General features: G+C 39.6%; 1 protein-coding gene across 1 annotated transcript in view; it reads left to right on the plus strand.

The window, feature by feature from the left end:
• Positions 1 to 14,829, plus strand: part of EFCAB8 (EF-hand calcium binding domain 8) — a 122,846-nt gene that overhangs the window by 27,201 nt on the left and 80,816 nt on the right. The window contains exons 5-6 of the mRNA XM_044659787.1: positions 10,071 to 10,174; positions 13,249 to 13,387. Coding sequence (XP_044515722.1) covers positions 10,071 to 10,174; positions 13,249 to 13,387 — 243 coding nt within the window. The remainder of the gene's footprint in view (positions 1 to 10,070; positions 10,175 to 13,248; positions 13,388 to 14,829) is intronic.

Raw genomic sequence — 14,829 nt, forward strand, 5'->3', positions numbered from 1 at the left:
CCCAAATGGTTTGCGGCAGAGCTGAAGCAGTCTCTGGAGGTCGAGATCTCGGCAAGTCAGGACTGGGTTCCTTCCTGGAAATCTCAGGTTCTGGAGTGGAATGATGGCAGCATCAGCAGAATCAGCAGGATCAGCAAGTCAAGAATGGAGATCAGTGGCAGAGACAGTCTGGCTGGGCTCCGGGATTTTAGTGTAAAGCCAAAAGCCCGAATCGGCTGGCCTGACCTCCCTCCCAAGGTGGCTTGGGCTGGACTGGCAGGCTGAGTCCCGCTGGAGGCAAAAACGTGCTCTTGCTTTCAGCAAAAGCATGTCAAGGAAAGTCACTTTCCTTTTTTAAAAAAGTGCTCAAAAGAGCTGAGCCAGGCCGAAAAGCAGGCATGGCTATCGTTAGGCTATCTGGAAGATTCGCTTCTGAGACTCTGGGTCCCAGAGCCGCATGGCTTTTTCCTCTTAGACTATCTAGAAAATTGAGAAAATTGAGAATTCTATTTCCAAACTTCTGGTTGCCAAAATGATAAATATGAAAAATGATAAAGGCTTGTATAAATATATAAATTAGTATTTTAATTAAAGCCATGCTGATAGATAAAATCATTAGACCATGCGCTTGTAAGCATTCAAAACTACCGCCTCCATTACTGTCTCCTGTTTCCTGGAAGCGCCTACTCGCAAAAGAGACCACTTCCTCCTAACCCAGGAGATTTAAACCCTTCCCTGCGTCAAGACGTAAGCCTTCCCAAGCCCAAAAACCGGAAACGGAAACCCGTTGGACCACGGGAAATGTAGTTTGATACATTTCCCAAATTTCACTTTTACAGTGGTGCTATACCTATATATGCTGGCTGCTGTGCACTTTTAGTCTCAGCTAGGAACATAGAGCCTCAACCCCTTGGTGGGGCCAGGATCTTGTGGGCAGCATGGGAGATCCCATGGGCTAGTAGTACAGTCCCTATCCTCCCTGGGTCAGGTTAGGATTGACTTGGCAGCCAGGTGGGGGTAGGGAGGGATAGTGTGGATGGGGGCCCAGGGTCTCCTGCTTTTGGTGTGTTGGCCCTCCAGGCTCAGCTCTAAGCTGCAAGTCTGTAGTTCCTCACAGGGGGAAGGGATGGTGTGATGGGTGGTGGTGGTAGGTAGTGGTGCTGGTGGTGGGTGGGTGGGGGTAGTGCAGGTAGCCACCTCAGGAGGCAGGGAGTCAGGGGGTGGAAGCCAGTAGAGACCCGTCTCATTAGGTGGAACTCTGTGAGGGCTGGTTGATTGTTGCTAAAAGCCTGGCTTACCTGGCAGCAGTGAGGTAATGGGTCGGGCCTGGCTTCGCAGCTGTTCCCAGTTGCTACTCAGCCCTGAGTTGGTTAAAGGGAAAGGGGATTAATCTCACCCATCCATGCAGGACCCTCGGGGAATCAGTGATGTTTGGGAGGCAGCAGTGGCAGGGACAGGAAGGAGTTTGCCCAGGCAAAGCATCGGGAGAGATGGGCAGTGCAGCGGTGGCAATGCAGTTTATCAGTAGAAGCAAGGGGCTTCTAAAAGGCTTTATGGTATCAGAAACCTGGTGGTGGCCGCCAGGCTAATCTGCCCTTTTGTCTGTTCCAAAAAAAAACCTACTCTACAAATTTTTGAGTCAAAATGAATTATTGATGTTGGCCTATAGTTTTTTTTTTTGTGTTTTATTTATCTTTCCCTAGTTTTAGGTATTTGTTTTAAAAAATGATTCTAGTAGAATGCTTTCTCAATTTTTTGAGAATTACTTTTGAAACATGGATACTTAAAACAAGAGTTTAATAAAATCTCTTGGGAATTAATCCATCAAGACTAACAGTTTTTTCCTTTGGGTAGTTCCTTTATAGTTGGATATATTTCCTTTCCTGAGATTAAGTTCTTTAAGATTTCTCTTTGGTCTTCTGGTAGTTTGGATATTTTATATTGTTGAAGGCATTCCTTTATTTCTTTTGTATGCTTAATTTTGTTAGTTTATAACTGTGCCCAATATATTCCAGTTATTTTTATTCTGGTTTTGTTGTGATTTTATTTTTCTAATTTACTATTTTATTGGTTTGATTTCCCCCCTATTCTTTTTAATTAGATTAGCTAAGGGTTTATCAATTTTAGTAACTGTTTAAAAAAATCAACTTTTAGGGGCAGCTGGGTGGCTCAGACTTAGAGTTGGGAAGTCCTGGATTCAAATTTGGCCTCAGATACTTCCTAGCTGCAAGATCCTGGACAAGTCACTTATACCCCCCCCCCCCACACACACACACACATTGTCTAGCTCTTATTACTTATTAATTCCAAGATAGAAAGTACGGGTTTAAAAAAACCAACTTTTAGTTTTATCTTTAGTTTTTTTTGTTTCCTATTTATCTATTATTCTTATTTTAGGTTTGCTTATTTCATTGGGATTCTAATTTTTAAAAATACACGTTCAGCTCATTAATTCTTTCTTTAAGTTTTGTTAATGCATGTTTGTGGGCATATTTTCCCTCCAAGGACTGCTTCAGCTGCATCTCAGAAATTTTTGTATATTGTTTCATCATTATAATTTCACATAATTATTGTTTCTATGATTTGTCTTTTGATCCATTAATTATTTAAGATTTCAACTAATATTTCCATTTGAGTCTTTGTCTTTCATTTATGATCCCTGAACCAATGACTATTTTTATCATGCTATGGTCTGTAAAAGATGTATTAACAATTTCTGCCTTTTTACATTTGTATTCAATTTCTCTAATTGGCCTAATAGGTGGTCAGTTTTTGTAAAGATTCCATGTGGTGCTAAGATATATATATATATGTATTTGTAGTCCCATTTAGAAGATACTGTAAGTCATTAAGCTCTTGTTTCTCTAGCAATTTATTCAGAATTATAATGTCTGGACCTGATGGATTTTAATACTCATCCAAAGAATTGATTGATAGCTCAAACTGACTCCATTCCTAAGGAAAAAAGCTTTATTCTAAAAGAATATAGAATAGAGTAGCTAGTATACTGAGTAATTAATTAAGATAAAGTAAGGAGGTGTGTATGGTAAGTAAAGATAAGAATGAGAGAATAAAGGTAAAAATAAAAGGTAGAGTGAGTAAAAGGGTGAATATGGTTTTTTCAAGAATGCTTTTTATTTTTATTACCCATGGTCCACCTTAAATCTGCATAGTTTTACCCATGGTTCACTCTGTTTTCCCACTAAGGGGGGAGCAAACTGCAATGTAAATGGGATCCTAATGATATGTTAAATATCCTGGGCAACTTTAGGCCTCTTTTGCTCTTTTTTTGCACACAGTAAGAAATTGAGTTTGGAAATTGAGCATTGTTTGAACCTAGTCCTGTGTGATTGAGAAACTGAACCACTTGTACTTGTTGTCCAGAAACTCCTACCAAGGGCCTAGGTGATGTCTAAAGACTGATGGGAGTTTTCTCATAATTGTGAATCTAAGCAGCTCATATGTCTTATATGAAAGGTAGCCCCATTTTAATCAACTAGCTAGTGTTTCTATGTTCTTTTGATTGTGCATAGCTACTTGGCAGGGCTTGGGGGACATTTCAGCCCACATAAGACCCAAGAATAACATTGTTGCACTAATGGGGGCATGCAAGCTCATTGACAAGGAATGGATCTTTTGCCAGCGTCTTAAGTGAAAAGATCTTGAATGAGACTTGACTCTCTCCTTTAAAGGAGATATGTCCACTTTCTGAAAGGCCTGACAGATCATCCCTTGGACCTCCCCTGGCAGTCCCCATTGGTGGATGGATATTTGAAAAGAGGAGGTAGACTCAGAGACCTCAATGCCTCCCTCATTATTTCGTCATGGGGAAGTGGGTTTTGGGAAAATAGTAGCACACTCCAGCCACATGACAGACCACCTACCTACTTTCAAATGGGTCAAAGTTTAACATGGTTGATCAGCCCTGTCTTTAATCCTTTAAAGATCTTAACAAAAGACAAAAGGTCCCAGCCCAGTTTGATAACTTGATAGTCACCTTAGCTTAGAAGCAGGTTAAGGGGAAAATCATTTCACAAAGAAATGTTACTAATAACTAACACCATTTAGTATCAATTTTCCTTAGGTTTATATTGTTGTTTTTATATTTCTAGTAGACTTATCCAGAATTGTGAGAAAGATAATGAAGTCTCTTGTTACTCTTAACTGTTCATGTCACTGTTGTGTAAATGGAATTAACTCTAGCCGATTCATAGTCAAAAATCTACCTACCCTAGGCATAGAAATGAAGTAATCCTCACCTCCTGGACGAGCTACCCACACGTGACAATAAGTAACAAATCAAGAACAAGGGACTGCCCTTTAGGCAGTCCAAAATCAGTGCAGAGGCTTGCCATTTATCCACTTGAATTAGAGGTGGACCCATGGGAAGTGACGAAAGACATTATCTCTTTAAGTATGTTGGTTACTTCTTGTGGAGGCAGTTCCCTCCTTGAACTTGGTGCTGAAGGATCTCCTGAGACCTCAGGCAGCTTCTACTCTGAATGGTCACGTGGGTAAGTTAGGCTGACTTCCTTGGCCTACCTGGGCCGCTTCCAAACTCTGCCTTAAGTAGGCACTAGCCTGTCTGGTTGTTAGGCCTTGTGGCTTGCAGCCTAATTTATTTAGCCTTTTAACTTTCTCTCTAGTCCAGGCCTCTGCAGGCCTGGACTAGCCTCTCCGTTTTTCTTTATTCCTATACCTTTACCACCTTCCTAATTGTAAATAAACTGCCTTAACCCGATGCTGATTTGGGTTTGATTTAATTACGGAATCAACCTGAATTGTTGATTCCTGGCGGCCACACTTTAAATACATATCTATAAAATACCTAAATCTCCCTCTTACACTGTCTATGTGCTACTGTCATCTTGTAGTTCAGTTAGTTTCCTTTATGAATTTGACTGCTAAGGCACTTGGGGCATACACATTTATTAATAGTATTGGTTTGCTACTGATGGTTCCCCACCCTTACCACTCCTGGGCCAGGAGGTCCCTAGCCCGGATGAAAAAAGGAGGAGGGTTGGGCGTGGGGCTAGCAACCCCATCCTGTAAAAACTACATCTGCTAAAGAAACTGCAACCTAAAGTAGGGGCAGCTGGGCTAGCTCAGTGGATTGAGAGCCAGGCCTAGAGACGAAAGGTCCTAGGTTCAAATCTGGCCTCAGACACTTCCCAGCTGGGTGACCCTGAGCGACCCATTGCCTACTGGTTGTGGCCCTATGCTCCTAGAATGGAGTCCCAGGATAAAAAAAAAAATTGATGGTTCCTTTTTGTATAATGTGGTTTCCCTTTTTATTCCTTTTTATTTTTTGAATGTTTGTTTTTGCTTTGTCAGATAGCATGACTATAGCTCTTGTTTTTTTCTTTCTTTTTTTTTTTGGATTCACTAGATCCTTTAGTGAATTTTTCCCCTACCCCTTCTGTTTTGATTTTGTGTATATCTTTGTTTTTTAAATGTATTTCTTATAAACATAAGATTGTAGGTTTTGTTTTCTAAGCATTCTTTTTTATTTTGTTGGATGGTTTTATACATTCACATTTAAAGTTCCGAGTTAGGTTTATAGTTTTATATATAGTTAGGTTCTGCCATTTGACTCTAGTATTTTAAAAAGTTGTTTCTCTCCCCCACCTTCCACTGTAGACACAGTATTGTTTCTTCAGTTAATTTAGTTTGCTTTTTTAAGGGGGTCCTAGTCCCACTGGCTTTCTTCTCCTTTTCCCTATCCTCCCCTCCATTTGTTATCTCTTTTCTTTTGGGATTTGCTTATCATTTTTCTTGCTTTTACCTAATTCTTTCTCCCCTGATTTTTTTCTCAGTTAATCAAGTAGATTTTTTTCTCTCTCTTCTTCATATGATTCTATTAATTAGTTTTTAAAATTTCATTTTTGTACCCCTTAACAGAGAGAAGTTCTCTTTTTCTCATTATTATCCTCCCTCTTTGTCTACTCTAGATTTTCATTTTCTAGTTCATGATTTCAATAATTGTCTTGTCTCTATTTTCTATCTTCATGGAATCAAAACTTCCAAGGTATGCATTCTGGATTCTCACCACTAGATTATTTCTGCCATTGCTTTGTAGAGTTTTGTTGTTATTATTTTTCAGTTCAGTCATGTTTGATGACTCTTTATGATACCATGGACCATAGCAAGCCAGACCATTCTATCCTCCACTATTTTCTGAAATCTATGCAAGCCCATGACACTATTTATCCATCTCATTCATCTTGTCCTCTTTTTCCATTTGGCCAATTCTGTTTTTTAAAGTGTTGTTCTCTTCAGTATTTTTTTTTGTGTGCATATGCTTTTTTCCCCAAGTTGTAAGTTGTCTTTTCATAATTATTTTCCTTTGTTTTCATTTCTTTACTTAGTTTTTTCTGTACCACTGTTATTTGATTTTGAGCCAAATTTTTTAGCTCTTCCAGGAATTCTTGTTGGGTTTGAGTCCAATTCACATTTTTTTCTTTGAGGTTTTGCTTGTAATTGCTTTGATTTCACTGTCTTCTTTTGAGTTTGTTTACTGATCTTCCCTGTCACCATAGGAATTTTTTATGGTTAGTGGATAGACTATGGGACTAAACCTCCCTCCCCTTCTCTCAATTCTTACCAAAACTAATAGGCCCCCTCACTCCAGCAGCTGCCTCAACCTGGCAGAACACCAAGACTCTGTCTGTTCCTTAGCCTGTCCTGCATGGCTGGACACCATTCCTGGGAACTTCCCACCCTCTTAGGACCATCCAATAAACTTCACCCAAGTAGCCCAACTTGACCAGTAGAGGCAACACAGATTGCCTCAGCCCTGACAACAATCCTATAAGAGTCTAGACCCATCTCCACTCAGGTGGAGACTCAGCAGCCATCTTTACTGAGGCTGGTCTCCCTCCTTGCTCCTCCTTTCCCAATTCCACTCTCCTCCACTCAGATGAGACCTCATAACCCTTTCTACTGGCATAAGAAACCCCCCTTGCCCTTCCTTTCCTCCAGTAAAACTCCACTATACCACCTCACTCTAGTCTCATTAGTCTCTCAGTTGTACTTCCCATCAGTTGGATTGACAGGTTCTATCTTGGTTGTTTGTTTATTTTTCCATCCTATTTCTTGATTTTGAAGTTTATGTTAATGTTGTGCTCTGTTCCCAGCATGGGAACTTCAGGCTTTTTTGTGCTGCTGTATCCACAGTTAGTTCTGGGGTTTGGGGAGTTTTTGGTGCTTCTGAGGGATCTGGGGAGATGTATGTTTCACTTCTTTATTTCTCTGTATTTTGGTCTTTAGCCAGGAAAGTTTGCCTCTGATCCCTTGGGATTGCAATCAATATTACTTCTTAAGGCCTTCCTCCCTTGGGACTAGAAGTGATATTCCCCCTTAGGGTTTCCATACCCTCTTGACTGAAAGTGTTCCTCTCCACCTTTGAACTGTGACTCATAAGAGGATATAGGCAATGGAGTTGCCAAACAGTTGCCTCTCAGGGCTCCCCCTCTCTCTTGACCAAAGGCACTTTACTCTGCCCTTGAAAGATGACCCAGAAATGAGTATAAGCAATAGAGTATAAGCAATATGTTTGTACACATTGTCTGGTCCCATGTCCAGTGCTAGCATAAGGGATCTCTGTAATCTCTTTCTGACCAGTTTCCAGGTCCTCATACTCTTTCTGACTTGAAAGCTCCCAAAGCGGCTGCTACTTTTGTCACCATCACCTAATCCCCACCACTGTGTTTCATCCAGGTGGGCTCTGGGCCACCTTCCTCTCCTGTGTCACAAATCTTTTTATGACCTTCTCTATTGTCTTGCACAGGAAAAATATGTCACTTTGACTTTTTGTTGGCTGTCACTCCAAAATTCAATTTGATTTGATTTTAATTTTATCTTAAATTGTTTAGAAAGGAACATTGGAAGATCTCAGTTGAATGCTTCTTTATTCCTACATCTTGGCTCTACCCCTGGATGTCCTAGCTTCTAATTGAACCTTTGATGGGAGTGTCCATGACTGTACTAAAAAAGTTCATTACATTTTGGATAGCTCTAATTGTTAGGAAGCTTTTCCTTACATGAAGCCTAAATTCAGCTCTTTGTAAATTCCAATTATACTTGCTAGTTCTGCCATCTGGGGCTTAGTAGAACAAGTCTAATTCCTTTTCCACATGATAGCTCTCAAAGGGCTTAAAGATTACTATAATGTTCTTTTCCCCTTTCTCCTTTAATTCTTTTCTTCTTCAGGCTAAACATTGTTAGTTCCTTTATCCTAGCCTCCTCTCATGTTTTTGGTTTCTCTCTTCTGGATATATACTTCATCTGTTTGATGCCATTCCTAAAATGTGGCTCAGAACTAGAATACAGCCATACAGATGTGACCTGACCAAGACATGAGTTATAATGAAACAATTATCTTCCCTGTTCAGGATATCACGCCTCTCTTAATGTCATTTGGGATAGCATTTGCTTTTTACCTTCACGTTACATCATTGACATTAAGCTTTTTCCGTCACTAAACTTTCAGAACTTCTCCCCCCTGCTGCCTTCCCCTTGCCAAGCTTGGGACTTTTATTTCATTGGAACTGTTGAAACCTATGTTTCTTTCATCTTGGACTTATGAAATTGCTTTTCTGATTCCAAAATACAGAACTTGAATACTTGTCTTTATTGCATTTAATAATTTTAAATTTAGCCTGCTGTTCTAGTTTGTTGAGATTCTTGTAGATTCTAATTTTGTCATAAAACATGTCAGCTGTCCTTATAGATTTTATTCCATCTGTATCTCTAGCAAGCATGACATACATTCCTTCATCCAAAGTCATAGATAACAATATTGAACAGGAGGGAAAGGAAGGGATAATCATTTACAGAATGCTTAGTTTGTGCCAGATATTATGATAAGTATTTTTATTATCTCATTTGGTCATAGTCTTTGATGAATTGTCATAAACATTTATTAAGTAACCTACTATGTGTCAGGCACTATTCTAAGTACTGGGGATACAAATCTAGAAAAATGTAAGATAGTTCCTGCCCTCAATCAGATTACAATCTAATGAAGTAAGATGTCACACAAAAGCAGGGGATTATAGTATAGCAAATGGTTAATTATGGGAAGTGAGTGGACCACAATGACTCCATCTTATGTGTATTGGTCCCAAAGTAGAAGAGTGGTTAGGGCTAGGCAATGGCAAATAAGTGATTTTCCCAGGGTCATGTAGCTAGGAAGTATATGAGATGAGATTTGAACCCAGGACCTCTTGGGTTCTGACCCTTGAACATTAATTTTTAAAAAGCTCAGGTTATGGAATAACACTAAATCAAAATGTCTTGTTTCTTGTCTTATTCTCTTTGAAGATTTGGTCTAGAGATCTATGAATTCCAGAGTAATTCAAGAGTTTTGTGAGTAGTGAGTGAGGGTGATTATTTTTTTAAAAACTTGCCTCATATTACCAGAAGCTATTATAAATGCATGATTAAAAAAAAAAGCTTTTGTTAAAAACTTACTGTTCCTAGGATGGAATGTTATGAAGGAGGTTGAGGCTGGCAGTTCTCTTGAGCTTCAGAGTTCTCAGCTAAAGTGGGCTAAACCAATTTGGTAGCTGCATACAGTCTGGCACCAATATATAGTGAGCTCCCAGGAACAAGAGGCTCACAGATTGCCTTAGGAGGAGGAGCTAACTGGCCTAAGTATAGGTCAAAGCTCCCTTGCTGATCAAAAGTGGAATTAGGGTCGCTAATATTCCTAGCACTTCCAGCAGGGTGAAAGAGGAATACTTAGTCTTTAACTGAATAGCTTGGTGATGCAGTGGGTAGAGTGCTGGGTCTGGAGTCAGGAAGACCTGAGTTCAAATTTGGCCTCAGATACTTACTAGCTGTGTGACAACCTTGAACAAGTCATTTAATCCTGTTTGTCTCAGTTTTCTCATAGGTAAAATGAACTGGAGAAGGAAATAGCAAACAATTCTGGCAAACCATAGTTTTTGCTAAGAAAACCTCAAATGGGATCAGAAGAGTTAGACATGACTGAAAAATGATTAAACAACAACAAAAAGAGCTTTCCATGCCAAGCATTGTTCTAAGATGCTAACATTTCCTTTCCTTGTGCTTTTTTCTTGATTTAGCGCAAATATCTGGATTACCTGATGCGGGAATTTCAAGGGAAGGAAGACATGAGGAAAGGCCAGTATCGACTACGTCTACAACCACCTATGAGGATTGTTCCCCTGTAAGAAATCTTACATCCTCTTCTATAAGTTTAACAAACAGCTTCATTCAAAAAAGCTTTTGTACTAAGGAATCATTATGTAGTAGAAAGAGCACTGAACCCAGACAGATATTCCATCTCTAGTGTTTCCTTGCTGTGAGTTAAAACAAGTTATAACTTCCCTGAACTTCATTTTAATTCAAATGAGAATGATGCTATTCTCATTACCTACCTCACAGGGTATACAAAGCTCTTTCTTCATTATCTCTACTTGACAGAAGAAGAAACTGAGGCATCTCTATAGTGATAATTCTGGCCTATGTTAGGCCAGGAGAGGGTCTATAATTGAGAACTGTTGTAGTTATCATAACTTATTCTTAGCAACTAGGAACTGTGGGTTTAAGCAGAGATGTAGAGATATTTAAATAGAACGAAATGACTTGATAATTCTTTTTCTCAATAGAAATTCAGGATAATTGAAGGAGGGAGCAAGCAACCAGCTGGATCAGGGGAGGTAGCTCCTGTGCTGATACTTGAGAGAAGAGGAGGATGAAATGGGAGGACAGGGATAGATCAAACATAGGGGATGTCATGTCATAATACATGAAGGCAAGAAATGCAGAGTCAACATCATGGAGAAAATTGACATGGAAGCCAAGGAAGAAGAGGGTATAGTAATAACCACCAGCTTCTATGTAGTGCTTTAAGGTTTGCAAAGTGCTTAATAATTAGAACCCATGAGTTGTTACTACCTTAGTCCTACTGAAGTATAAGAACACAGGGCTAAGACTTGGAAGACCTGAGTTCTAGCCTCATTACTGCCCTCTCCTAATTGATGACAGAATCAAGCTTCATATAGAGCCTGACAGGCTGGTAAAATGAGTCACATCTAACAGAATAAGACACAATGGGGATCAGGGCAAAGTCCTGTGCTTAGATTCCCCAAAGTCAGCTACATAAGCATAAGATGAGGAGATATTGCTAGAGAGCACTTGGTGTGACAGAAGCTTGGAAATCTTAGTTGTGTGCGTTAGAAAAGTTAGTTAAATTTTAGGTGACACAGAAGTAGAGCATCCTAAATGAGGGAGCTGGTAGTCCTATAGGGCTGTGTTTTGGTGAGACCAGGAAGAATATTGCATTCCATTCTGGGGGCCATCTTTTTTTTTTTTTTTTAATCTTTCTCAGAATCAATTCTATGTATTGGTTCCAAGGTAGAAGAGTGGTAAGGGCTAGGCAATGTGGGGGTTAAGTGATTTGCTTGGGGTCACACAACTAGGAAGTGCCAGAGGCCAGATTTGAATCCAGGATCTCCTGTCTCTAGGCCTGGCTCTCAGTCCACTGAGCTGCCCACCAGGGTGCCATCTTTTAAGTGGGATGTTCACAGGCTTGTGCTTGCCAATGGAAGGAGGAGTAGGATGGGGCGAGGGCTTGAGAACAAAGAAAATCACTTGGAAGAATTGAGGGTGTTTAGCCTAGAGCAGTGGTTCCCAAAATGTGATCCACAGTTCTTTGAGGGTCCCTGAGATTCTTTCAAGGAATCCTTGTAGTAAAATTGTCTTTTTAAAAATGGAATAAAAGCATTTGCAAAGCACTTTTATTTTTTTAAATTTATTTTAATTTCTTTTAAATCCTTACCTTCCATCTTAGAATCAATACTGGACACTGGTTCCAAGGCAGAAGAGTGGTAAGAGCTAGGCAATTGGGATTAAGTGACTTGCCCAGGGTCACACAGCAAGCACAAGTGTCTGAGGGCAGATTTGAACCTAGGACCTCCCATCTCTAGGCCTGGATCTCAATCACTGAGCTATCCAGCTGCCCTCGCAAAGCACTTTATTAAAGCATTAGGTATACATTATTCAAAGGTAAGTGTCCCTGTTGTTGTTGATCAGTTGTTTCAGTCTGGACTCTTTGTGACTCCATTTGAAGTTTTCTTAGCAAAGATTTCCTTTTGCCATTTCCTTCTCCAGCTCATTTTACAGATGAGGAAACTGAGACAGAGTTAAGTGACTTGCTCAGGGTCACAGAGCTGCTGTGTGAGACAGATTTGAACTCAGGATGATGTCTTCCTGACTCCAGGCCCAGTACTCTGTACATTGTGTCACTTTGAGTAGCTCTAAAATACCTGAAGAGTTGTTAATGTGAGAGATATTTGTCTTTGTCTTCTTGGCCCCACTGGGGGACAAGGACCAGTCTGTGATCTTAAAGTACCATTTCACTCTAGTAAGTTCTCTATCGAGATCACTCTTAAGAGTGAGGTCACTAAGGAAAAACTTCCTAACAGTTAAGGATGGCTACTGATTGAATGGCCTCCTTGTAAGATTTTGAGTTCCTTGTCAGTAGAGGTCCTTAAGTAGACTGCTGACTTCGTATGTTTTAGAGGGGATTCATGCTTAACTTAGGGGTTGGATGAGGCAAAAATGAGTTCCTTCCAACTTGAGGATTCCCTTATGTGCCCTTCCCTTCATCTGAGTCTGTAGCTAGCTTTCCCAAACCGTTTGTAGGGAAATTGGAATTGTTTTAAAATTCTTGCTTCTCTGATAAGATTGTTATGATTTGTATACCTTCCCTCACTTCTGCCCCTTCACTTCCTACCACTGGAACACATTTCCATTCCCAACATCTGTGCAATGAGCATGGTAATTGGAATATTATTTCAGAACTCAATTTGTGTTCATTACACTATAATTTTCGTTTAGAGTTTATTTCCAATAGAAAAGGGTTGTGAAATTGTTCAGTCCTTTGTTCTGACAGCCTATTGTATATCCAAAGATAAACTTGCTGCTTTCTCCATATTCTTATCAGGTTAAGACCAGAGAAAGGTTCTTTTTTTCCCCCTTCTCTAGTGTGTATAATTGATAGGCTATAAACCTTAATTAACTAAAATTAGTGTATAAGGATGATGAAGGGAAGAGAAGGTTGTGAAGGAACCTTTACAAAAACAGTTAAATTTCTTCCCTTTCTTCCCTTTTTTTCTTTCACAAGAATTATCTTTGTTGCCACTCCCCCTACCCTGCCCCTTTTGCAGTCTTGTGGTATAATCAGATCATTAAAAAAAAATCTTTCTTCTTTCTCTTTTATTTGTTTTCCCCATCCAGGAATCATGGACATGAGATTGTGAAGCTGCAGTTCTTAGCCAGTCCGTATAAGGGATCGAGTGGGCGCTTTCTTACTGTCACAAAAGATGGGATCCTTCAGTTCTGGGATGAGTCCTTTCAGCTGCTCCGGACTGTCCATGTAATTTAATGTAGTACAGTTCAATAAGCTTTTATTAAATGTCTACAATGAGCAAGTCATTGTGTTTGGGACACAGGAAAAAACTGAAACAGCCCCCTCATTCAAGGAACTTATATCTTGTTGAGACTTTTGTTAGGGAAGGCCAACATGTATACAAATAGGCATAATACCAGATAATTTAAGGAAGGAATGAATTCTAGTAATTGGGAGGATCATGGAAAGTAGCTCCTAAGCTGATTCTTGAGGGAAGAGAAGGATAAATTGGGAGGACAGGGATGAATGCTTTCCAGACATAAGGGGTGCCTTGTCATAATACATGAAGGGAAGGAATAAAAAATCAACTTCTGTGGGAGAGAATTGTCATGGAAGCCAATGAAGAAGAGAGTAAAATAAAAACAGTTAATGTTTATAGAACATTTTAAGTTTGCAAAAGTGCTTTATGAATATAATTTCATTTGATCCTCACAACAACTTCGGGAAGTAAGTGCTGCAATTCCCATTTTAATAAGTGAGAAAATTGAGGCAAGCAGAAGTTAGGTAACTTGTCCAGGGTCACACAAGGCCAGATCTGAACTTATACTGTCCTGATTCTAAGTCCAGTGCTCTCTTCATGGAACCACCTTATGTGTTCTTATGTAAAGAATGTCAAAGACTGCAGAGAGATCAAGGAGAGAGGATTAGAAAAGACCAAGGAATTTAGTACTTAAGATAGCTTGGAGAAAGTTGTTTCAGCTGAGTGGTGGGTTCAGAAATCAGTTTACAAGCTTGAAAGTAGTGGTTCTTCCTTAGAGCCTAAAGTTAAAGAAGAGGAGAGAGGTGAAGAGGTAGGAGAATTTTAAGGTGTGGAGCAGTGGGGACAGGGAACTCACAGCAGATGGTCTTTGTTTTCTCTGTAAAATGAGGGGTAAAGATATCTACTGGGAGCTTAAAAAAAGGTTTTAGGTCACTGAAGGGAATGGGATAAAGAGTCATTTAAAGAAGATTCATGTTTGTAGCCTAGTTTATTTTGAACAAGGCTGGGCCAATTAGAGAATCAGGTTGTTTAATTCAGCAAATGTTAATCTCAGGTGTTTATTTTTATTTATTACTTTTTAGGCAGCTAGGGGGCATAATGGAAACAGTGCTGGACTTGAGTCAGGAAGACTTGAGTTCAAATTTGTCCTTATACTTAAAAGCTGTGTGACCCACTAGGGAAGTCATTTGACTTCTGTTTGCCTTACTTTCCTCAATTATAAAATGATAATAAAACAAAGTGATTGTGAAGATCAAATGAGATATTTGTAAAGTTCCTTGCACAATGCCTGGTACATGTCGTTGTTTAGTTGTTTCAATTGTGTCTGATTCTTCATGACTGAGGTTTTCTTGGCAAAGATACTGGAATGGTTTGCCATTTTCTTCTTTTAGTTCATTTTGTAAATGAGGGAATGTAGGCAAAGCATTAA

The sequence above is a fragment of the Gracilinanus agilis genome, chromosome 2 (genome assembly GCF_016433145.1).
Source record: "Gracilinanus agilis isolate LMUSP501 chromosome 2, AgileGrace, whole genome shotgun sequence".
Lineage (NCBI taxonomy): Eukaryota > Metazoa > Chordata > Mammalia > Didelphimorphia > Didelphidae > Gracilinanus > Gracilinanus agilis.